This window comes from Pelodiscus sinensis, chromosome 22 (genome assembly GCF_049634645.1).
Source record: "Pelodiscus sinensis isolate JC-2024 chromosome 22, ASM4963464v1, whole genome shotgun sequence".
Taxonomy (NCBI): domain Eukaryota; kingdom Metazoa; phylum Chordata; order Testudines; family Trionychidae; genus Pelodiscus; species Pelodiscus sinensis.
The window spans coordinates 860,338-885,642 of NC_134732.1; the positions used below are offsets into that span (position 1 = coordinate 860,338).

The 25,305-nt window shown below is 51.1% G+C and overlaps 2 protein-coding genes across 4 annotated transcripts in view; one reads left to right on the top strand and one right to left on the bottom strand.

Annotated features, from left to right (window-relative positions):
* EXD3 (exonuclease 3'-5' domain containing 3) overlaps window positions 1–2,206 on the bottom strand; it is a 353,448-nt gene extending 351,242 nt beyond the window's left edge. Inside the window, exon 1 of one of the 2 annotated variants that reach the window (XM_014570610.3) lies at window positions 2,140–2,206. The gene's annotated coding sequence lies outside the window, so the exon portion shown is untranslated. The remainder of the gene's footprint in view (window positions 1–2,139) is intronic. The other variant, XM_006117367.4, reaches the window with a different exon arrangement.
* Window positions 2,207–2,327: 121 nt separating this feature from the next.
* On the top strand, window positions 2,328–24,004 carry NOXA1 (NADPH oxidase activator 1). Of its 2 annotated transcripts, none has more exons than XM_075905839.1 (15): window positions 2,328–3,186; window positions 5,992–6,074; window positions 8,136–8,244; window positions 12,715–12,849; window positions 14,018–14,125; window positions 16,111–16,170; window positions 16,672–16,709; window positions 17,270–17,411; window positions 18,598–18,657; window positions 19,498–19,582; window positions 20,876–20,934; window positions 22,142–22,308; window positions 23,151–23,256; window positions 23,348–23,471; window positions 23,703–24,004. In XM_075905839.1, exons 1-15 carry the CDS (start codon window positions 3,013–3,015, stop codon window positions 23,798–23,800), a joined length of 1,548 nt encoding a protein of 515 aa, XP_075761954.1. In that variant the 5' UTR covers window positions 2,328–3,012; the 3' UTR covers window positions 23,801–24,004. The 2 variants fall into 2 exon arrangements, with proteins under 2 accessions (XP_075761954.1, XP_075761955.1); XM_075905840.1 differs by having other exon boundaries at window positions 22,145–22,308.
* Window positions 24,005–25,305: the final 1,301 nt, after the last annotated feature.

Sequence of the window (25,305 nt, forward strand, 5' to 3'; positions counted from 1 at the left end):
AATAGTCCGGCTTTGCCCCAGGAGTCCCCAATTCAGCCGCTGCTGGTCAGTTTCAGCAGCAGCTGAATCAGGACGCCTGCAGCAGAGCAGCTGGGGTGCTGCCGGGTTGGTCCGGTAGCACCGCCTCTTGGCGCTGCGAGATCAACCCAGCAGCACCTCAGTTGCTCTTGGGGATGCCTGGGGTAGAGCAGCTGGGGTGCTGCCAGGTTGGTCCCACAGCACCAAGGGGCGGCACTACCGGACCAACCCGGCAGCACCCCAGCTGCTCTGCCCCAGGCGTCCCCAAGTCGGCTGCTGCTGAAACTGACCAGTGGCTGACTCTGGGAAGCCCGGGGCAGAGCAGTTCTGCCTCAGGCTTCCTGGAGTCAGCCGCTGGTCAGTTTCAGTGGCAGCTGAATCGAGGACAGCTGGGGTACTGCCGGGTTGGTCCCGCAGCGCTGAGGGGCAGTGCTACGGGACCTACCGGCAGCATTCCAGCTGCTCTGCCCCCAGATTCCCCAATTCAGCCGCTGGTCAGTTTCAGCAGTGGCTGAATCGGGGAAGCCGGGGACAGAGCAGCTCCAACGGTCCGGCTGCCCAGAGCACGTACCATCAGATGCCGGACCAATGGAGTTTTACTGTAATTGGAATGCTATCACCTGAGGCAGTTTCTTTTTTAAACTCACAACTAGAAAGCTCCATTTTCTCCTTTCCCAAAAGCATTTTGTGATGCTGTAGAAGGCTTCGTTTACACTACACAGCTTTTAGCAACATGGCTGCGTCACTGCTGATTTCTAATATCATGGCTGTAATGTAGCTGCTATTTGTTGGCTCTTTTGCCAACAAAATACTTTCACTCTTAACAAAAGTGCTCCTGTTGACAAAGAGCTGTTCACACTGATACTTCTTGTCAGCAAAACTTTTGTCTTTTACAGGGGTGTCATTTTAACACCTCAGCTTTGTCTACACTATGCAGTTTTTAGCAACAAGGCTCTGTTGACACAGCCCTGTAGCTGGAAGTCAGCACATGTGAACATGGTCAACACTTTCACCAGCAAAATACTTCTAGCTCCCAAGAGTGACTTTCACTTTTTCTGCAGGGGTGCGTCTAGGCTGGCAAAATCTTGCCACCTGTCTAGACTGGCCGTGAGTATTTGCGCAAGAAAAGTCAGTGGTTCTTGTGCAAATACTTTGACGCTCCTGCTCAGGGATAAGCAGGGATGTTTCAGCGGCAGCTGAATCGAGGCCAGCTGGGGTACTGCCGGGTTGGTCCTGCAGCATTGAGGGGCACTGGTCAGTTTCAGTTCCTGCTCAGGGATAGTCAACCTGTGGAACTCCTTGCCAGAGGAGGCTGTGACGGCTAGGACTATAAGAGAGTTTAAAGAGAAGCTAGATAATTTCATGGAGGTTAGGTCCATAAAAGGCTATTAGCCAGGGGATACAATGGTGTCCTTGGCCTCTGTCTGTCAGAGGCTGGAGAGGGATGGCAGGAGACAAATCGCTTGATCATTGTCTTTGGTCCACCCTCTCCGGGGCACCCGGTGCTGGCCACTGTCGGCAGACAGTATGCACAAAATCATGCCAGTCTAGACGCAGCCCAGGAGCGTGCTCCTGCGGACAAAACAGCGTTCACACTTGCACTTGCCACAGCAAAACGTTTGTCATGGGGCGAGCGTCAGGGGTTAAGCCCCGTTAACGTCAAAGGTTTGTGAACCAATCGCAAGTCAAAGTCCCCATTGCCGGGACGCTACATCAACACCCAACTGCACGTTCCATCCCGCAGCGCCAGCCCGACACCCAGCGGCCGCGCTGAGAACTGCAGCGAGCTGCCAGCGGCTCGCACACGAAGGCCCATCAGCCCGGCCGGACCGCGCAGCCCGCACCCCCCGGACCGGGACACGCCGGGAGGGGGAGGGGCACTTCCGCCAGGCTCAGCGCGCGGGACCCAGGGAGTCTCCCCGGGCCTCGGGCCCCCACTCGGGGGGGCGGCGCCCCGACACGCGCCACGTGACCCCTCGCGAGACGCTGGGGGCGCGTGCAGGGTCGGGCAGCCGGTCCCCGGCCCCGCTGAGGCGCTGCGGGCCCGTCCCATCGCGCGGCCCGGGGCCAGGCCGCTGGGACCCGCTGCCCGAGGGCGACGCCCCGGCCCCGGCCACTCACCTGACACACGCCGGAAACCGGAAGCAGAGGCGGGCTCTGCGGTGCGGCGCCCAAACCCTTCCCCGCAGCCCGGCGGGTTCCCTGTGACGCCCGCTGCAGCGCCCCCTAGCGGCCAGGCGGCGGGTTTGCTGCGGGCGCCGTCCCGGCCGGTCTCAGGCAGTGGGGCGCTGACTGCGGCCGCTCGCAGCCTCGCTGGCTTGGCAAGCCCTGGCTCGGCTTTCGCAGCAGCCCTCGTGTTCCAGCCCTCGGCACAAGGCTGCGTTTTGAGAGAGGAAATGTGGAATTAAAATGTATTTTTGTGTCAAGCTTTGGGCACCGTGTCACGTCCTTTGGCGCTCACGTTTTTGGATTGTATTAATATGGGGGTTCTGACTGCCCAAAAGTTTAGCACCTCATCGCACAACACGCAGAGAGCACCTGGCCCTACGTGCTTCGGACCTGATTTTATACATTGCACCTTTTCTTTGTGACATACAGTAAATATTCAGCGTGCAGTGCAACAGATGAACAAATCTGTGTTTTACTGCTTTATACAGATTTGAGACCAGGCCTGCTTTCAGTTATACCCAAGTGCCACTCTCTGTCTGTCAGCAGAGATTAAGCAGTCTCTCTCTGTCAGTAGATAGGTTGACCCCTCCTACTTTTGCTCATTTCCTTGAAATTGTTGTGTTTCTGAACCCATTGAGTAATAAAGGGAATCTTCAGCAAAATAAGATTTAGAGGCTGCTAGACTTCCTTGTCAGCCCTGAATTCCAGGCAGGTGCACCTGGCTGTCAGTAAAGAACTGGGTGAGGTTTTTGGCAGCTTCCAAGACAGCCAGACCCTGAAGGACTTTTCAGAGGAATCTGGTTTCTTTGTGTCTACAGAGACAAAATGGCATATCGAGACTTAGTGAGAGGCTGGCATGAAGGAACTCTGGCTACGGATAAGGGGGACTGGGACTCTGCCTTGAAAATCTTCTCCAGTATTGAAGAGCCATCCTCCAGAATCTATTTCAACATAGGCTGTGTGCATCTCTTAACAGGGAACCTCGAGGGAGCCTTGCAAGTGAGTAAATGAAAGGAGAGTAAAGCAAGTCAAAAATACTGGAAGGGAATCTTATATTCTGTGTTTACTTTTCTCTGGGGAAAAATAGGGACAGTCAACTCTGAATGGAACGTGAAAATCTGCAATTATAGTATTTCCTAGGAGATTCGCCAGTTACTATTATTTATATTACCCATTCTATCTGTGCTATGGTAACAGAAAATGATACTTTGCTACTGAATGAACCTTACAATACATATTTCAGAGGAATTTACGATTACCTGACAAATCTAATTCTATTCCTGCTTAAGAGTCTGAGAACAAGCCATTTTTCTTATGTTTTGTTTCTTCTCTACCCTCCATCAGTAATGACCTTGATCACTGAAAAATCTTAGATTTGTTACATGGAAAAATCTTGGTAATTTTTCCAGTGTGCCCACGAATTGCTAGTGGCTCTTTTAAGAGTAAATATATATAATTGCCACAGCGCTCAGGGCGGGTTACAACTGAGAGGCCAATCCCAGGTCAGACTGTCAGAAAAAAGTGCAGACACCCCAAACTAGTGGTATGTTCTGTAATTAGATAACACCAAGCCAGTAGCAAGTCTGTGCTCCTAGGTCACTCTGGCACTTTAAAGATTTAATTGGGCATAACCTTTCATGGGCAAAAACTCACTTCTTCAGATGCATGGTGTGGAAATTACAGAGGCAGACATAAATTTTCATTATTTATAAATATTACTTATTTATTCATTATTTATGTAACTTCCACTCCATGCATCTGAAGAAGTGGGTTTTTGCCCATGAAAAGTTATGCCCAAATGAATCTGTTACTCTTTAAGGTGCCACAGGACTTCTCATTATTTTTGCATATACAAACCAACATGACTAACCCTCTGATACTTGGATTACTATTTTAGTCTCACCATGCAAAATAATGCACACTGGAAAATGTAATCCCAACTATACATATAAAATGATGGAGTCTAAATTAGCTGTTACCGATTAAGAGAGAGATCTTAGAGTCACTGTGGATAGTTCTCTGAAAACATCCACTCAGTTTGCAGAAGCAGTCAAAAAAGCTAACAGAATGTTGGGAATTGTTAAGAAAGGGGTAGAGATTAAGACAGAAAAATGTGTAGGAGGATGGAATTCCTTATGAGGAGATATTAACAAGACCGGGTCTTTTCAGCTTGAAAATAAATGACTGATGGGTCGGGGGATATGTTAGAGATCTAGAAAATCATAAATGGTGTGGAAACATAGAATAAGGAAATGTTATTTATTCCTTCACTGACATAACACAAGAAACTCACCCAGTGAAATTTATAGGCAACAGATTTAAAACAAGCAAAACAAGTTCTCTCTTCATGCTCAACCTGTGGAACTGTTTGCCGGGAGGTAGTGAAAAGGATCAAACTATAACAGGGTTCCAATAAGAACAAAATAAGTTCAAGGAGATAGGTCCCTCAATGGCTACTAGCCAGAATGGGCAGGGATGGTGTCCCGAGTTTCTATTACTTTTTCCAGAAGCTGGGAATGGGCAACAGGGGATGGATCATTTGATGATTCCCTGACTTGTTCATGCCTTCTGAAGCACCTGGCATTGACCACTGTTGGCAGAAAGGATATTGGGTTAGATGGAAAATTGGTCTTACCCAGTATGGCCATTCTGATGTTCTTTATATGGAACCCAAATGTATCTGCCTCTGCTGTAACCCGCTAGATCCCAGAGCTGAGATAGAGCCCAGGATGGGGTTCTGATTTGACAACCACTCCCATGAACTAAGTTTACCACAGCTATGCAGTGGCTCCCTTTTCTCGTTTGGAAAGTAGGCCTAGCAGTGGGTTTAATATAAACAGGAACACTGACTTTTCTGTGTATGGTGAGGAATCTTTCCATTCTCTACTCCATATCCACCCTCTCCTCAACACCACGGTTACGTCTAGACTGGCATGATTTTCCGCAAATGCTTTTAATGGAAAAGTTTTTCCGTTAAAAGCACTTGTGGAAAAGAGCATCTAGATTGGCACGGACGCTTTTCCGCAAAAGCACTTTTTGCGGAAAAGCATCCGTGCCAATCTAGACACGGTTTTGCGCAAGAAAGCCCCGATCGCCATTTTCACCATCGGGGCTTTCTTGCGCAAAACAGTTTTTAGCTGTCTAAACTGGCCCTCTTGCACAAAAACATTTCCGGAAAAGGGCTTTTGCCCAAACGGGAACGTCAAAGCATTTGCGCAAGAAGCACTGATTTCGGACAGTAGAACGTCAGTGCTTTTGCACAAAATCAAGCGGCCAGTATAGACAGCTGGCAAGTTTTTGCACAAAAGCAGCCGCTTTTGCGGAAAAACTTGCCAGTCTAGACGCAGCCCACCTGTTTTCAATGATCCTGTCTCAATCTGTGTGGGACCCAACATGATGGTCTCCATAGCTCACCTAGGTCTGCTGGCAGTAGCCAAGAACAGGCCATGCAAGTGCTTCCAGGTATGAACAGCCAGTTGTGCTTCAGGCAAACAAGCCTTCAGATTACAGGAGCCTAGAGCTGTATTCCATAATCCTGATTTCCAGCAGGGTTATTGTCGGGACATTCCATCACTTTTTCCTGGGAATGGCTCTAATCTGCTGCATATCACTAATGGGTTACACAGGGCTGGATCCAGAGGTGCTCAGTCAGGGCTCTATTTTTCTCCTCTCCACTGCCTCCCTCCCAGGAACAGCTGTGCCCTTCCAGAGCTCTAACAAATGCCTTGCAATCATATCTGTCTAGCACTACTCTGTTCTGTAGTTTAAATAACTTGCAGTGTATGTCTGTATTTTTCTTCTTAGGCCTTTGATAAAACAGTTACCAAGGACAACCATCTAGCTGTTGGATACTTTCAAAGAGGATTTGTCTGTCTGCAGTTAGAAATGTAAGTGTAATGCTTGTCCATTTCACCCTTTGCCTCCTTCTCTGTAATGATATTTCACACTTCTGCAGTGCATTTTGTCCAGAGTGCTCACAGCGCTTTGCAAATAGAAGTTAAGCCTCACATGATCTTTCTGAAGAAGTGGGCTGTGACCATGAAAGCTCATGATACCATCTACATATTTTGTTAAGTCTTTAAGGTGCTGCTAGATTATTTGTTGTTTTTTAAGTTTTTTTCAAGCTCTTTCTCAGTTAGGTCAGTATAGTCTCCATGTTCAAGTTGGGGAGGCTGAGATTTAGAAAGGGGAAGTGACTTCCTCAAGGCCTCACAGTGAACCAGTGGCATAGCAAGGAACATAATGCAGACTCTGATTACCACACTGCATTATATGTGGGCTCAAATACTCCAAAGACAAAAGTTAAAAAACACAACCATATAACTTGTAGCCATTGCACATACACCCCCCTCTAAAACTCTTGTATCAGGATCTATCCAGAATCTTCTAGCTGCTCAGTAAAGACCAGAAATGTAGAAGTTACGATAGGAAATCAGAGACTTGATCTATCAAGTCTGGTATGTCAGCACCCCCGTAAGGGCTATTTACATGAAGCAAAGTGAGAACAACTTAAAATAAGTTGGTTGTGTGCTTCTGTACACAAGGAAGAACCATTAGCCATCCAGTCCTCTTTTGTGCTGGAGAAGGGGATATGATACGCAGAGCTCACGTGACTGTCGATATTACTGTCACAAAACTATCTGGGCCTTTCTAAAAGCCACACACAATATCAGACTGTCTGCCCTCCTGTGGCAGTGAAATCCAGAGGTGGAGATGATGTGCTCTGGGTCTAATTGTAATCTCAGCAACTGTATGCAGGTATAACTCCACTGGCCATTCTGGATTTACTCCTGCTGTCCACCAGTAGCAGTGAGATCAGAATGAGCTGTTGTATTTTTATATGGACTGGATGGTCTCATAGGTCTTTTCATCTATAACTTCAATAGATGTTCTATATTTTCCAGTCCTTCATCTCAGAAAGTAACCCCGTGTTCTGATATTATGAAACAAGCTAAAAGCAAACATATCCACTTGCTCATCTGGGACCGATGGTTTGAGCCACATCCTAGTGGCTGTCAAGGATGAAGACTGCACTTAGAGCCTCTGTTGCACCATCTCCATCTCTGATAAGAGTCCCCCTTGATAGGTTGGAGTTTGGTCGTGGCTGGTGTCCCCAATGGATAAGACCTCTTGAACTATGGCTGGCAGGAAGAGATGGGTATCGCTGCACTCATGAGTGGGTGGGATTATCCACCACTCATGTTATCTTCTGGGCTTTCCAGGAGAGGAAGGCCCTCCTGCTTCCTGTCTCTCTCACTTCTCTTGGGCATGTGCCACCGACCTGCGTCCTTTGGCCCTCCACAGAGAGATGTCATGCTGCACTGTGAGCCCTCTCCCCCAGTCTGCTTTCAGTACCCCACCTAAGTAGGCTGCATGAGAGCCAGTTGCTCTGCGTCCTAAGCATCCCTGGGAACAGCTTGCATGTGCTCATTTCCACACTGTTATTTCTTTGTACCCATGTTCCACGACATCAGCCGCTGGCAGGGCCATCTTTATCACTGGTTAAGGGCAGGCCAGCTCTGGTTCTTGATGGGGCTTGGCTGCCCTTGCCATCTTTTCTTTTTCCACACACCATCTCTGCACCAGCCCAGAGCAGGCAGGCCCCTCTGTGACTGTGGGGCCTTTTTCCATGTGCATGTTTAACCATACACATCTGAAAAGTCTGAGGGGGAGCATGTTAGTCTGTATCTGCAAATACAAAAAGGAGTCCTGTGGCACCTTAGAGACTTGCAGATTTATTAGGACATAAGCTTTCGTGGGTAAAACCTGCTTCACCAGATTAATCCCAATGTAGACGACACCATACATTTCTCCAGTGATGCTTCCTGTAACCCAGGCTGTTGGGAAGAGGAGAATCGTTTTTGCTAGTCTGGTTCCTGAGCTTGATACTTTCCTGTGCACTTTGGGGACTCAGTTCTAATCTTCATCTGTACCATTGTGTACTGCAGGTATGAAGAGGCTCTGTATGACTGTAACATGGCCCTCTCCCACCTAAGAAATAACCCTTTCATTGACTACAAACAGCTGGGATTAAGGCACGTGCTGTATGCCTGGGAGGTGAGTGTGTTGGAAGATAGGAGATAATTATCAGCAATGGAAAGCCAACCTGATGCTTTCGATGCCATGTCCATCATATGTTCTGTGTTTGACAGTAAAACCCTGATGTCAGATCTATATGCTACCCGTGTGCTGCCAGTCCACCTCGCGCCATGTTTGCACTTGCGCTGGGGATAACCCACTACTAGCCTGGGAAAACTGAGGGAACATGGTCTAATTCCAAAAATCAAACAATATTTTTCTATTGAGAGAGGGAATAGTGGCAAAGAAATGTGCACAGAACGTATGCGTGTCCGTGAGATCACCCCACTTTCTCTCTCTGGCTCTGCTTAGGTTGTTGGGTTTTGGTTAATCCGGAGGAGCAGAGAGAGGCTCCTAAGAAGCATGGGGTTTTCCTTACATTTCATCTCAGTAAAACCCTTATCTAGCTCGTTGCAATGAGCTAGAGATGCCACCTTTGGCCGGACATAGTGCCTGGGGAGATCCCGTGGGCCAGTGCCTATGTTGTGCAGAAGTGTTGAGAATGGAAGCATGAGCAGAACCCACATAACCATGTTCCTGTTCACAGAGATGTCACATTATCTGCTGCTTACCACAGGTCCACACATCGCAAGGCTGGACTTTGCCCCGGCCTGTGTCCTGACCCTTGGGAGTGACCCCTTTAGTGAGTGGGGCTCCAAGGAGTCACATAGTTCCTCAGGGTGGGCCGAGGTCTCTGAGATGCCACGGCTGGGCCTTTGGGCACTGATGGCCCCGTCTCTTTCCCTGGCAAATCCAGCCAGGCCAAATGCCTGCAGGAGTTTGGTACTGGACCCCATCGGTACTAGACCTCCCAATGAGTTGTTCAGCAACAGAGGTGGCCTTTTCAAAGAAGGTAACAATTTGTCTGGCTATGGAATCAATACGTTCTTAGGTTAGCCCAGGAAAGTAACAGGTCAGGCATAGTCCATCCTGGCAGTGCCAATTCAGTGGGAGTTGTTTTCACTTCTGGCTCTGGCTCTTCGTCTTCATTCCAGAGGAGAGCTGCTGAGTGCCTGCACAGGAGCCCTTATTCCTGCCACCTGGTTGCTTTTGTCCTCCTGTTCTGCCTGCAGGGGGGAGGATAGGTGATAGGCTGTCATTCAGGCAGGGCGGGGGGGGGGGGGGAGGGACTCATTGTCTCTTCACATCCTCTGTTGACCTGGTTGAGTTTCAGCCTCTTCTTTAATGACCCAGAAGCTCCAGGGGGAAGCCGCGTTAGTCTGTACAGGATAAACTTAAAAAACAACAAATGGTCTGGTAGCACTTTATAGACTAACAAAACATGTAGATGGGATCATGAGCTTTTGTGGGCACAGCCCATTTCTTCAGAACCCCAGGCATCTGAAGCAGTGGGCTGTGCCCACAAAAGCTCATGATCCCATCTACATGTTTTGTTGGTCTATAAAGTGTTACCCGGCCAGTTTTTGTTTTTTAAGTTTAATGACCCAATCATTCCACCCAGACAGCAAAGTGACATGCGCTCCTTCTATCTCCTAAGCTCTTCCAGAAGCGGTGTTAACCCTTTGGCTTCCACAGGGTAGCAATGCAAAGTGCAGAAGGAGACTGAGGCACCCATGGGATTCTTAAAAATAGGAGTGAAAATTTCCACTTCTTCACACATCCCTTGGACCTAAGGGGAATATGTAGCCCTAAAAATGCTAACAGAATCCCATGTGGTACTGAATAAGGTATGGTCTTCAATTAGTATTGTTACTGGACACATTATTTTAAACTCCCAATGTTCTGACTGATCACTATAAATATGAACACAAAGAAATTATTGCTGCAGCATATAAAAGAAAGACAATTTACACAGTACTGGAAATAATCAATGTCTGTGTGTGTTTTTACTCCGAGTCTATAAACTTGTATATTGGGAATTTGATCCTATGTATCAGATGTGATGGGTTGTTCTGACTTCCCCCAGCCTGGTACACAAACATGCAGTGAATTCCTGTTACACCTCAGAAATAAAGGAAAAGAAGTCACAGACCAGTGCAATCTGTGTGACAAAGGGTTTTTGAGGAGTGAAAACATTTTAAATAGTCTGTGTCATATACAGATAGTCCCCGACTTACGAACGAGTTACGTACCAAGCACTTGGTCGTAACTCGATCTGTTCGTAAGTTGGACCCCATTCATTTAAATGTGACTGCACTGTTCATAAGCGCGGATCACATTCATAACTCGGGGACGCGCTTAATGGGAGGTTGGCCATAAGGACAAACAGCCAGAAATCAATGTGTTCATAACTCAGCGACTATCTGTACAGGCATCTTTTAGCTAATTGCCTTATGTTACTTAGTGTCCTGTGTCCGGAGTCTATTGGGATGCACTGAAACTCAGGTAGAGAAAAGGGACAGTTTAATACTTAGAATCCCCTAAATGTGAAAAGAGCCATTGTGTGTCTCCAGTCAGGCATGTCCCACAACTTGTCAGGCAACTTTATTCAGCCATGTGCTTCTTATCTCTGACGATGTACTCTGGCACCTCAGCATTCCTCACATCTGGTTTAAAACACCTTCTATGCCTTTAGGTGCTTAGAAACTATTTGTTTTTCCTATTACATTTCAGCTCAGCTATCCCCTTGATTTTTTACCCACTGCCTCTTCTTGTTCCCCCTCCCTCCTATTTTTTCCTTCTTCCACCCCCCCTCCCTTCTCCCCTATTTATTTTAGTCCTGGACATCCTCCACTCTGGTCATCTCAAGAACTGGGCTGTGCCAACAAAAGCTTGATTCCATCTACATGTTTTGTTAGTCTTTAAAGAGCTAGCGGACTATTTGCTGGTTCTTTACGTTTATCCTGTAGACTAACTCAGCTACCCCCTGAAGCTTCTGCCTTTAGAGTTACATGCAAGTTTCCCATTCGAATGCTTACATTGCCACATGGTGAAAAGTCTCTGCGGGGGAGCTGTGTTAAGTCTATATCTGCAAAAACAATGAGCAGTCCTGTGGACCTTTGAGATTAACAGAACAAACAGATTTATTAGGGCATGAGCTTTCGTAGGTAAAAACACACTGGCTATGTCTACACTGGTGGGTTCTTGCACCAGAAATATGCAAATGAGGCTAAGTGTGGAATATCGCCGAGCCTCATTTGCATACCTAATGAGCCGCCATTTTGCGGAAGAGGCTCTTGTGCCAGAAGGAGCATCTGCACTGCCCCTTCTTGCGCAAGAAAAACCCTCTTGTGCAACGCCATTATTCCTGCCAATAATCAGCACAGCAGCATTGCCCAAGAGGGTTTTTCTTGCGCAAGAAGGGGCAGTGTAGACACTCCTTCTGGCGCAAGAGCTTGTTCCGCAAAACTGGCAGCTCATTAGGCATGCAAATGAGGCTCAGCGATATAACACGTTTAGCCTCATTTGCATATTTCTGGTGCAAGAACCCGCCAGTGTAGACAGCCTGGCTACGTCTAGACTGGCATGATTTTCTGCAAATGCTTTTAACGGAAAAGTTTTTCTGTTAAAAGCATTTGCGGAAAAGAGCGTCTAGATTGGCACGGACGCTTTTCCGCAAAAGCACTTTTTGCAGAAAAGTGTCCGTGCCAATCTAGACGCGGTTTTGCGCAAGAAAGCCCCGATCGCCATTTTCGCCTCCGGGGCTTTTTTGCGCAAAACAGTTTTTAGCTGTCTACACTGGCCCTCTTGCACAAAAACATTTCCAGAAAAGGGCTTTTGCCCGAACGGGAACGTCAAAGCATTTGCGCAAGAAGCACTGATTTCGGACAGTAGAACGTCAGTGCTTTTGTGCAAAATCAAGCGGCCAGTGTAGACAGCTGGCAAGTTTTTGCGCAAAAGCAGTTGCTTTTGCAGAAAAACTTGCCAGTCTAGATGCAGTCCCTTTGTCAGATGAATTGGAGTTCCTAAAGCAGGGATATATAGGAGGAAGAAATTGCTTGTGTTTAATGAGGCTAATCAAGTCAGGGTGGAAGTTGATTATTCACTGCATTTTTCCTCCCTGGGTGTGGCTAGTGAATGTCTGACACCAACCACAGAGTATGCCAGAGAGCAAGGGGGTCAGAGCAGCAGGACACATGCTTGCAGACAGCTGTGAAACATGGACAGGGAAAATGTTAGAGCCACTAATGCCTAGAGAAGGATTAAACTCCAGTGCCCCATATGTTATCAGAATGATCCTCTTTGCTTCCAGCACCCAGGTAGTTAGACCTGATCCAACCCAAAGGCTCCTGGCTGCAGCAGGGTCTAGCAAGGCAGCTTTCTGAAAGGGCAGCATTTCTTTTCTCTGAGTGGTGTAAGACCTAACTCTCTCACGATCAGTAGCAGGAGAAGGGCTGCCCCAGCTGGCTGCAGTGTCTGTGCTGTTCTGGGCACTTTTCCATTTCACTTGGAGTTTCTGCATGTGGTTGGCTTCCCTGAGCTGCCTCTGGTTGCTTTGATTCCTTCGAATTGCTGGCAAAGGTCTCATGGCCTTGGTGCTGTTTTCAGGTGCTGTACAATACTGCAGCAGCACAGTGTCAGCTGGGGCTGTGGCAAGAAGCAAGAGTAACCCTGGAGGATTCTCTCAGACAAGGGCCTGAAGGAAGAACCCCAAGTCTGGACGTTGCCCTGGAGCGGGTGCAGGTGAGGCTGACTAGAAAGGGGTTTGAGTCTTGGGGATACATTTCATTCAGCCCAAGTGAAATAGTGTGCACCTGGGCTGGAAGCACTGCAAAGCCTGGGGTGCTCCTGCTTTGCTATCTGCCTCATGCCTGCCACCTGCCCTGAGACATGTAGGAGCTGCAGTGCCCTGTCAGGCAATTGTCCATCTCATTTAGTATCCCGTTGCCATCACTGCCGGGTGCTTCAAAGAAAGGGGCAAGACACACCACGTAGGCAGTGATGGGATGACCTGGCCATAGGGAAGATTCTTTCTAGCTGCTGGGAGTAAGAGGCCTGCCCCCGGTGATTTCCCCATCAAGTGGTTAAAGCCCTGTGGAATGTCATTCTGGATTATTTTATTGTCCATAACATGGCTCATCCTTGGCCTCAGTGCTATCTTGTGACAATGAGCCTTAGAGGCTAATTACTGGTGTCACCAGCGTTTGTCATTTGTAACTGCTGCTTTTTGATTTCATACCTGTATTATCGGCCAGGGGAGCAGGAGCGCCTGACTGAGCCCTAGACTGCTCATTAGTTTCTATTGCTCCCTCCAGTCTCCTCTTAGGCATCTTCCCCCGTAAGCAAACGGCTCGTACAAGCCCCTCGCCGCATGGCCCCTCCTGAACCCTTTTCATTTCTCTCCTGACTCCTGCCAGGTTGGGCGACTAGAAGCAAACACAAAATTCCAGAGAAGGGTGAAACGTTGCTTCCCAAAATGGCTTTTATGCTATTTCCAGTATTATTTCCACCCCATTCTTTGTGTTTTGTACAATGGTATTTGCTAGGACTGGGGTCTAAGTGCTAGGCTCTAGTTACAATTAACAGAGAACAATAAAATTGAGGGAGATCAACTGGAGAAGCAGATTAGAGGTATATTTAGTAAATCCTGTTTCACTGTCTCCCTTCACCCCTGCCCGATAGCTCCAGAAATCACCCTATGCCCAGAAGCATGAACTATCCTTAGCCTTCACATGTTGGTCAACTCCAGGTCATACTTTTTCAAGTACGTAATTTCTGCTACACCGAATTCCCTGGGTTGCCCACACCATATTGGGGAGCAATATTTACTTTTCACTTTTAAATGGTAAGCTGTGGTTAATTATATCTAGTGTCCTTAGTTTGATTTCTCCCCCCTCCTACTGTGTTGTAGGAGCATCTCTTCCTGGAGCCCATACACGTCCCTCTGGGGAAATTTTTCAGACCACGGAAGGAGGAAGTTGAGCAGCTGGATTCAAAAGATTTCCTGGGTAAACCCAAGGTAAGGGCTCCTGGATTGCAGAAAGGTCAGTCCTAGTGCAAGGTTATTAGCATCCTGCCCTGGTGACTAAGGTCAGCAATGCGCAAACTAAGGTTTGGGGCTCTGGTTACTCCTGAGAGCGTTATTACCAGGCCCAGGGCTCTCTCCTGGCTCCTGAGACAAACATTGCTTAGGCCCTCAGGCACCCACTCTGCCTGGGAAATAGCAGCTGAGATTCTTTAGACCCCCACCACAGTGGCTCCATTGTTCAGAACCGGTTCATCAGGTTTTCCCCTTTCCTCTCTCTAGAATGGTTCCCTACTGTTAGTCCTTGCAGGGAGCAAGGTCATTTTCACAAATGGAGGGGAATGATCCGAGATCTGTTGGATGCATGTGTGAACATATGGAAAGTGTTCTTCAGTGCTTGGGTTATTGTATCCAGGAGAAAAACGTTTTGAAATTCAATGTTAAATAAATACTTAGCCCTTGTACAGCACATTTTTATGAGGATCACAAAGTGCTTTACAAACATTAGTGCCTTCATCCCCAGAGAAGTGAGTTATTGTCTCCATTCTACAGCTCGGGAATTGGAGGAGGCTGAGGTCACAGGCCTGTTTGTGAGTGGAGGGATGCTGCAGGAAATAGACACAGTTTGGACCTTTCCCATCTGCTCACAGGAGAGGGCAGTGCATAGTTGCATTTCCTGGGAAGCAGATTGGGGACCAAACGTTAACTAAGTGTTTGTCTTCACTGCAAAAGTTTTCTTGATTTAATACACGCAAGTTACTCCACTTGATTTAGCCTAGTTCCTATGTGAGGTGTTGCCCTGCAAAACAACACTCCGATTAAAACAGGGTGATTGGATTAGCATCACAGAATGAGGCCTGGTCTGTTCTGAACAAATGAGAAAAGGAGCACTGAAAAATGCAGCTCTGCCAACAAAAACCCCTGTGTGGAAGCAACTCTGACTAAGGAAGGTTTCAGTGTTTGAGGGGTAGGACTCCTATACAACAGAAGAACCTGTTCTGTCAGCCCAGCTGCGTTGACACTCTCAGGCCGTGCTGATGTTGCTATGCAGGGTGGTCTCCATAGCATGGACATGCCCTGGTTGGATTAGCGGTTGCTGAGTCCATGCCACATCAGCAACTCTCTAGCTTCAACCCAATCCCTGAGAGGCCGCCTTGCTCAAACATACAGCCTCATGACGCTCACCTGGAGTTTGGGGGTGTGGCCAGGAGTCAGGTGGGAGAAACATAGCTCTGAGCATGTAGTGAAGACAAGCCTCAGTCACAGGTTGGGCCCTGCTTTCTCCTCCCTTCTTGGGGAAATGCCAGCCTTTCTCCTTGCCCAGCTCACTGCCCATTCGGTCACTGCCCACCCACTGCTGTGCCCCGTCCTGCTACCTGCCCAAGGAGCAACAAACAAAGGGCTCCGCCAGGACCCAGTGAGAGCCATGATCTGGCCCTCTGCAAACAGAGCATGCCTCCCCTCTGCTCTGGTGCGGATACCGCTGGGCCATCGCTGATTGTGAGCTCTGAAAACTGCTCATCGGGCACTCAGGGAACTCTTTGATTAGTCCTTATGCTGAAAAATGACTTTTCCCAGACGTGGCTCACCTGACACTCCCGCAGGGTTTGCCTCCCGCAGCTGTAGCGCATTCCCGCTGGTTGCGGCTTGGCTTTTATTTAATTGGCTAGTGCCCTTGGGAGAACGTTATCAGATTTCTCATGGCTGTGACCTCTGCTTCCTTTTGAGTCACAGGCCAGGAGCCTCTTGAGTGTAGAGCACATGAATGGTTGTGCTCTTGTATGCACCTGCAGACCCATAGCGCTAACCAGGCCCCAGGAAATAGATAGGGTTAGGGCTCAGCTCTGCCCTCTCCGTCGTGGGCAGTGACTCTCACTGGAGCCATGTGGTACTAGGGAGCTCATGGGGAAACCAGAGTGAGTGGCTGGTTCCCAGGCGCAGTTTTAACAGGACCTGGCTGCTCTGCTCTGTCCTCACAGGTGATCTCCTCTGTCATTCCCAATGATGAGTACATCGGGTTTGAGCCTCTCAGGCCACAGGTGAGTGGGACAGTGCAACAACTGATGGGATGGTCACTTGATTTATGCCTGGCAAGGCCGTGTAATGGCATCGCTGTCACAGCTCCACTTGTGGTCCCCGGCCAAGGACTCCATCGGGATGAGAACCTGTCACGGACTCCCTAATGCTTTAGTGTAGCTGAGAGCTACCCTGGGGCTCTGCATCCCACATACAGCCCCTCCCCTGCCCAGCCATTCCTACCCTCTAGCGCCGTAGCACAGCACAGGCCCCATCAGTGGCTGTGATGGCTGACCCTGGAGTGGTGACTGACTGTGTGGCACAGGAGAGTAGGAGGGAAAATGTCAGAAACTGAAACTCCCTCTCAGACTCTGTAGCACTGCCTGATACAAGCCGTTACAATCATTGCCGGGCAGTTCTACAGCCCACCTTACGGGGGGTTGGCTGGCCCCAGATGATCACAAGGGTCCCTTCGGGCCTGGGACCTTTGGATCTGTGCAACAGACACGGTTGTTTCTCCACAGAGACAGGGCTTTTATGAACCCAGGGCCAGTGCTGTGCGGTAAGTGACCAGCTCCAGCTGGCTTTGCTCTTCTGCCACTAGGTCCATTCGTGGCACCTTGACTCGGCGCCAGAAGTTTTGGTTTGGAGATTCTGTAGCATCCCAGTGCCAGGCATCTGTCACTTAGTTTCTTGCCTATAAAATGGGGGTAGTGACCTCCCCCGCTGCACAGCGGTGTGGGAAGGAGACAGTCCTTGTCGGTGACGTGTGTGGCTTCAGGGGGATGGAGGCCGTAAGTTCCTGGATGGACAGAGTAGAAAGGTGTGGCTTTGCTCTGACTGCAGTGAAGACACAGGCCCTCCAGTGGAGGCAGTGGGTACTCCATTCCAGAGAAGAGGGCCGTGGTCCAAGCTGCCTTGGCACCTGAGGCAGTGAAAGTCCCGGCTCTCTTTGTGTTTCAAATGCATCCACAGAGGCCTCCGGGAGACAATGCCTGTTCCTAGCCTGTGTGCTCCAGGAAGGGTAAAGAGAAGGGAATCCCATTAACCCATGGTGTCCACACCCCCAGTGGCAGAGTAGAAGCCCCAAAGGGGCGGAGTAAAGCTGTTCTTTTTTTCCAGCAATGATGACTCAGGCTACTGTCGAGTCCTGACTCATTATTACCCTGAGGACTCAGAAGAGCTGGTGGTGAAGGGCAGCACTGTTGTCTTTGTACTGACTAAAGGGACAGACGGCTGGGCTACAGCCATACATGATGGACAGGTACGTGGGACTGGCAGGCTGCTGCTCCTGCCGCTAGCACAGCCTCAGAGGGAGCACTTCCTGCCAGCGGGGGCCTGCTGAGGCTGCTCCTTGGTAGCTCTCAGAGTCTGGAGCAGCCAAGAGGGTGGGTCTGTTGGTACCTCCTCGAAACTGCCAGTTCACTTGCATGGACTGGTCACTAATAGCAGCGGCTGCTAAGGGCCTTTAGCGTTTCCCCGTCACCTCTGATTCCACTGGCCAGTGAGCTGAGCTTTTCTTGATCTTTATCCCTTCTGCTTCAGAGGGGTAGCCGCGTTAGTCTGTAAAGTGGGTTGTGATAATATCTATATATCTTGTTTGGTTCTAAAGTGCTACTAGTCAGTTAATCCCTTATGACACGCATGGATCCTGCCTGGGTATTAGGCAGCTGCAAACATTCAGCAAGAAGCACTGGCAGGTGCATCCTTCACACCAATTGTGCAGTCTTGCTCCCTGCAGAATGCAGTGTACAGTGTGTGCCTGCTCACAGCTGCAGTGTGCAAACCAGGGTCCTCGGAAGGGAGACAACGTGCTGCTCTGTCCCCAAGGGGGCATCACTACCTCTAAGCAAACCCCAGAATAAAATAGAGGCCAGAGCCCTGCCATGGGCCAGGAGCACTCTGTGCAGGGACCTTTACCAGCTCAGACTGACGGGTCTGCCCCAAAGAGCTTACAATTGAGGCCTGAGGCATAGAGAGTGTGTGGGCCCAGCAGACAGATGGGAGAGCACCAGTGCTGTAAGACCGGTCAGTCTGACAGGCAGGGATCCCAGCACACCAGGAGCCATCACAGCCCAGGAGAATGCTCCAGAGGAAACGGAAGGAAGACAAGGCTGCTGGGGAGGGGCAGCACTGGAGGAAGCACAAAGGTGCCTCTCTAAAGTTACCAAGCGGGTGAGGAAGGCTGGCACCCTGGCAACTCGGAGGCAGGATTTAGCATCCTGACGGCCTGTGCAGGCTGAGAGCTGGGTGGGGACAGGCGGCGCGTGGCTTGTGTCCGAAGGCATGGGGGAGGGACGTGCTGGGAAGCGGCTCTGCAGCAGGCTGTGCATGGCCACGGTGGGTTGGTCAGGGCCAGGCAGAGAGACTCTTCTGTGAGAGGCAGAAAAGTCTGTGTCAGCTCCATGCAGCCTGAGCTCACGTTCCTGCTCTGCTCTGTGTTTCCCCAGAAGCTGCGTATCCCAGCCTCTCACCTGGAGCCAGTTCCTGCCCCAACAGCCAATAAGTGGGTAAGGGGGCAACCTTGGGATTGCAGATGGAGAAGGGAAAGAGAACGTGGCCAGGCCACTCAAGCTCTGTTCCAGGCCAGGCTCCAAAGCGCACAGCCAGGCAGTGGGCGCTCTCCTCAGACATGCACCATATGGAGGGCCTGGGTTTCAACAAGCCACAGACAGTGGGAAAGACAAAACCCTTCCTTTTACCCACTCCTCCTGGCTGCTAGGGCCGCCACGTTGCTTGAGTGGCATGGCCTGGTTGAAGGCTTTCTCCACCTGACTCCTCCAGCAGACAGGGCAGGACTCCCCCTTGCTGTGGTTGAGAAATTGCTTCTTCAGGCCTGGGTCTGGTATCATTCCCCTGGGTTCCCCTGCTGTAAGCCATGTCAGTGCAGACACTTGGCAAGGTGAACCTTGGAGCCGAGCACCAGGCAGATGAGTCCTCAGGGCCGGGGATCAGCCCTGAAAATCCGGGTGGAGGTGGGTTCTGTTGTTGTTTGGATGGAGAGGAGGCAAACCCCAGACCAAGGGTGGGGTTAGGATCCCAGAGAGGGAAACAGAGTGAACAATGCAGCAAAGATAAAACCCTGTGGGTTCCAGGTGAGTAGCCACCCTCTGGGGAAGCCTGGAGGAGCCTGAGGGCTGTTTCAGAGATGAGTTAACGAATCAGCCATTCCTGAGGCTCTGCCCACACCCTGCAATCTGCCCAGTGCCACAGACTAGCTGGTGCCTGTCCCTCCTGGCCAGTGGGGAGTGGGGGGGAGCTGGTTCCCCCAGATCCCCATTCCTGAGAACTGTCCAGCCTGGCTCTCCTCACAGGCCCCATCAGTTCCTTTTTGTTTTGTTCTTTCGCAGAACGTCAGGAATGGGATCCCCCTGCCCCCTGTTAAAGTGCCCCCCAGCCGACCCCACTTGCAGGAAATAGACCAGCAGCAGCCAGGTAAATCCTGCTTCCTGGGACTGAAGGGGCGGCAAGGGCCTAGGGAGCCTGCCATTGCAGCATGCGGTCGCTGGCTTGGACCGACTGTGGGACCCAAGAGCTCCCAGAGATGGGGCGTGCCGGGGTGGCCAGAGCACAGGGCGGGACAGAGTCCCAGCACAAGTGAACTGGCGGGTCGGCACCTGGTGCCCAGTAAATGCAGCTGCTGCCATTTGTCACTTGCCCCCTCGCTAGGCTGAGGCCTGCAGGCAGGGGAGAGATGGAGGCTCCTCACACTGCCTGGAGCCCCTGCAGAGGTGGCTCAGTGGGACACCCCTCCCCCCAAACCTCAGTGGGACACCCATCTCCTCCAAAGAGGATTCAAAAATGTAGATAATGGCAGGGAGAGTTCTCTTGCAAAGTCTGCGGATGATTCCGAGCTGGGAGGGGCTGCAGCTGCTCTGGGGGATGGGTCATAACTCAGAATGATCTGGACAAAGTGGAGAGATGGTCTGAGGTAAACAGCATGAAGTTCAATAAGGACAAATGCAAAGGGCTCCACTGTAGGGAGGAACAGTCAGTTTCACACACACAGAATGGGACGAGACTGTCTAGGAAGGAGCACGGCAGAAAGGGATCTAGGGGTCAGAGTGGACCACAAGCTGCATATGAGTCTGCAGTATGACACTGTTGCAAAAAAAGCAAACATCTTTCTGGGATGCATTAACAGGAGTGTTGTGAGCAAGACACGAGAAGTCATTCTTCTGCTCTACTCTGTGCTGGTTAGGCCTCAGTTAGGGTATTGTGTCCAGTTCTGGGCACCACATTTCAGGAAAGAGAAATTGGAGAAGGTCCAGAGAAGAGCAACAAAATGATTAAAGATCTAGAAAACATGACCTATGAGGGAAGACTGGAAAAGAGAAGACTGAGGGGACAGGATAACATTCAAGTACCTAAAAGGGTGTTACAAGATGTTCTCCTTAACCTCTGAGGATAGGACAAGAAGCAACGGCATTAAATTGCAGCAAGGGAGGTTTAGGTTGGACATTAGGAAACATTTCCTATCAGGGTGGTGAAGTGCTGGAATAAATTGCCTAGGGAGGTTATGGAATCTCCCGCATTGGAGATGTTTAAGAGCAGGTTAGACAGACATCTTGTCAGGGAAGATCTAAACGGTGCTTGGTCCTGCCTTGAGGGCAGGGATCTGCACTTGGTGACCTCTCAAGGTCCCTTCCAGTTCTATGATTCTCTGATTCTGTGAAAGAGGCTCTTCCCGCTGTCATGATGGCTGATTGGCAATGTTTTGCTCTGCAGAGTCTGCTGAGGAAGAAGACATTGCTGCAAATCATGCTGATCCCAAAGCAGACTTGCAGGTGAGATGTTCCCCAATGTCACAACCCATTAAGGCTACAAAATCACTGGTGCCAAAGGTAAGGGTAGAGTCAGCCCATTCCACCAAAACTCCAGAGCCACCCCAAAACTTTGGAGCTCACCGAAAGACTTTTTTCCAGACTGGTTCGCCCCATCCCAGCGAGATCCTAGCTCCCAGATGGACTTTTGTCCATTACCAGGGCTCGCCAGCCACGCGATTCTGCGCTCTGCACATGTGCAGATTGCTCCACGCCGGCTCTTCTGGGGTGTAATCTACTCGCCACGGGCGAGTAGATTGCAATATTTGTTGAGCCCTGTCCATTACTGCTGAGCCCTTGATTTTCCTCTTCTGCCTGTCTGGGCCCAGACTGTTGCTGTGTGTTGCTAACAACCACTGTGTCCCATTAGAGAGAGAGCTGCGTTTCTGGGCTCAGTGAAACCAGCTCCGTATGCTTTTCCAGGCTCACGTCGGACTTGTGTCCACAGAGCCCTTCCTTGTCAGAGGCAGCTGCTGGTCAGGCCATCAGTAGCCACACGTTATTTGGCACAGCCACTACACTGCCTGAGATTTTTGGAGTCAATGCCATGCCAGGCTGCATGGACTGGCAGCTGAAATTTGCACAGGAAATTATGGGATCTGGCAGCACCACAGTGGGGAAATTATGGGGTCTGGCAGCACCAGGACAACACGGAGAGAACCCATGTCCCTTTGGGCACGAGCAGAACTCGAGTGCTCTGTAGCGTTCTGCTGTTCAGATCCGGACTCTTCCTGGGAGAAGAACGGGAGGGTTTGGAACTAGGCTTTGGAGCAATGGGCCCCACATGTGAAATTCACATCTGAGTCCAAGCTCCATTCTGTGCCACATGAATTGGGTGGCATTCAGGCCTCCCTCTTGACTCTGGGATGGAAGGATGAGCTAGTGGTTGGAGCACTGACCAAGTTGTAGGAGACCTGCTTTCGGTGACTTCCTGGGTAGGTCACATCTTGTCTCTGTACCTTGACTCCCCAGCTGTAAAAGGGGATAATAACATTATCCTACCTCCTGGGGTTGTTGCGAGGACAAATACATTAATTAACAGACTGTCAACTGCTTGGTGCTCTGCTTTATCAGAATAGGCATTATTGTCATTCTGGCATTTGCTGGGGAAATTACTCTAAGCAAAAACCAACCACCCAGACCGGATTCTCCTTTGCTCCCTCTTTATCAGCAGCTCCGATTGGCTCAGGACCAAGCATCCTCCAGCCAGAACAGATCCATCCTGCTGAAAGTCCACTGTCACTGCACAGTGCAAGTGAAGGAGGCCCTGGCCCTGTCAGACCTCAGGTCTCTGCTGAGGGAGACGCTCGGCCAGCAGGCGGAGCATGGGAAGCTGAGGTGGGTCAGTCGCAGACTGGCAGAGGGGTTGCACAGTGGCCAGTGCCAAAGGCTGTCGGAGTTTCTCTTTCCCGGTGAGCTGCAGCTTTCCCCTTGCCAGTGCAGGTCCCCAAGGGGCCAGGCACTAAGGCTGTGTCTGCTGTCCATGTGTCCTTCGGTAGGGCTCAGGCAGCTTTCAAGGTGAGTCCATAGAGAGCACCATGGGGAGCCCTTTCCCCCACAGAATAGTCACACCAGCCCTGTCCCCTGGAGATTCCGCCTCCTCGCTTCAGCTCCTCGGGGACGGGCGGGGAATGCGGGAGAGAGGAGATTTCACAGCCACAAAGGTGAATGGAGCAGCAGGGAAAGGAGGGGAAATGATGCTGGAGACATCTCTGACATAGATGTGATTTTCCCAGTCAGCTCAGCCGCCTGTTGTGTGCTCAGTGCCAAGGTCTAGTGTAAGTCTGAAGCAGGGAGATTTTGTCTGTGGAGCGGGAGGGGTAATTTCATACCTGCAAGCTCTAGCTGAGTCCGTGTGCTAGGAACAGCAGCACAGCCATGCGGCAGAATGGGCTCACCTGAACACTGAGTCCAGTCCCGTCTGGAAAGCCAGGTATGTATTCAGGGCAGCTCTCTCCTCCCCACCTGGGGCATCACAGCTACACTCCTCCTGGTAGCACGCTCGCTTGAGTGCAGCCAGCACCTCTCTGCACTTTAGCAGAGAATCCCTCCTCCCACTGCAGCGCAGACCTACCGGGGAACCCTGGCATTGCCGCGCTTAGGGAATCGGGAGACGTTGCCTGTTGCCCAAGCTTAGATTCGCCCTAGTCCATTCTCTCTGACCTCCACTTTGACTGCAGCTGCAGGCTTGCAGATGGCCAAGAGTCAGTTGTGATTTCGGGAGACGAGGAGCTGGGGAAGATGTGGCAGCAGGTGACAGATGGGCCGCTGACGCTGTGGTGCCAGGTACGGCCCCATCGGGACGCTGTTCTGCCTCACTGGAGTCTGGGCTAATCTGTGCTCTGCCCTGCAGTTTACCCCCAGCCTTGCCTTGTAGGGCACAGATGCCTGTTCAGACAGACCGGTTCTCTACAGAATGGTCGCACATCACAGCTACACAGCACAAAGGCCGGAGGATCTGGAATTCAGTGAAGGGGACACGCTAGACGTTCTCTCGGAAGGTAGCTTTCTAGTTCCACCAGGCAGCTTCAGGGTCTGTTTGCAGGGAGGAGATGGGGACAAGCTGGGCAGCAAAAGGCTTCCTGACCCTTGGGCCACTGGGCCTTACAGGGAACTGTCTGATGTGTGCACAGCCTGTACTGGCCTTGGCCTAGGGGAGCATGCCACCCTTAGCAGGGCCCGTCTCTTCAAGGGAGCACTGGGTCCTATCCTGTCCCTTTGTGTTTCCCCAGTGAACGAGGAATGGCTGGAAGGCCACTGCAATGGCCACTTTGGCATTTTCCCCAAATGCTTTGCTGCGCAGACCAGCTGTGGGGCTGCCCTCCCATAGAGACGAGATGCTGCTTCCTGCCAGGCACCACAAGACGCCAGCTGGGCTCTGGACCTCACCTCCTGTCTCCCACCGACAGCAGGATGCGCTTGTGCCAATTTCTTTGGATCTGAGCAGCTGCCTACGCAGGCCCCTTCCCAGCCGGGACTCCAGCAGCCAGACAACTGGCTGGTTTGTTTCTGTAACATTTTCTATGGCCTGCTTCTGGCCTCAATATTGCCCAGGATTGAAAGTGAGAGAGCAGGTCTGGCCTGGGACTGGGGCTGAGGCGGGATCTGGGTGCAAAGGGGGGAGGGTATCGCGAAGGACCCTGAGAGGGGCTGGCACAGCGAGTGGAGGTTTCCCATCTCGGGCCCAGCCCCCGGCTTTGTGTGGCAGGAACTTGGGGCTCAAAGGCGCAGACTAAGTGATGAAACGAACAGGCTCCTCCAGGGATCTGTTAGTGGGAGGGGCCTGGCTCAGGCCTTAAGCCACGGTGGGGGGAGCTGGACCCTGCCATCGCTGGAAATGCCACGTTGCCATGAAATTACAGGGCTGGTACCAGCTGCCTCGGGCTCAGGGCTGTTGGCGGGCAGTGTAGCTCGGGGCAGTTAAATAGCTCCTGACCCCACAGGGCTGGCACAGTCTGCCATGGGGGGCTAATGACAGCACATATAGACACACTGCGGCCGGACTGTAGGAGGCAATATGCCACCTAGAGAGCCAGTGACAGGAAGGCAGGCCTGAGTCTCTGGGCCCTGCTCAGTGTAAAACCAGCACTGGTCTGGCTTGGGATCATTTCACCGCCCTTCGCACTGATGTAAACAAGAGCGCATGAATCAGGCCCAGAATGTGTGTAGTCCTCCAAGCCCCATCCATCTGCCAAGGCAAAGGGCCCATGCCCGGACATCTCGGGGGCGGGGATTGTCCCAGTTAGGTCTGTGGAGTGGGGTGGAGGCTGGAGGAGGGAGGGCTGATGGGAGCTGAGGCCCTGTGGGGAAAGCAGCCAGAGAAACAGACATAGCAAAGCCCAGGGGAGCCAGAAGCTGGCATGAGCCTGGGAGAGAGCAGGGCTCATGGGAAGGGGTAAAAATACCTTGGGGCAGGGCATAGAGGCCTGTTTGCCCAAGGCCTCTGCTGTGCAAACAGGGTCCCAGGAACTGAGGGAGGGTTGCTGGGTACCAACCCTGGGGGCTCACTTGGTCCTTCAGCCTTGCAGTACATGGGCCTCCAGGTGCTCCCTTGGCCTCTCTTCTGCCTGGCCCAAGCCTGTGGGGAGTTGTTCATCCCTTCCTGGCTCGGGCCCTGGGGGACCACAAAGCACCCTTCTGTCCCAGACGTCAGGGCGGTTGTACGCGCCAGGTACGCCAGGCAGCCTTTCCCAGGATGGGCCGCTGCTCTGTGGCTCTCCCCTGGCCCCGCCACTCACTGACACAGGCCTCTGCAAGGTGCAGGCTTTTCGCCAACAGCCTCCCAGAACAGGCTGAGCAGGACACTCCCTCCCTCCAGCCCCGGTCTCTACGCTG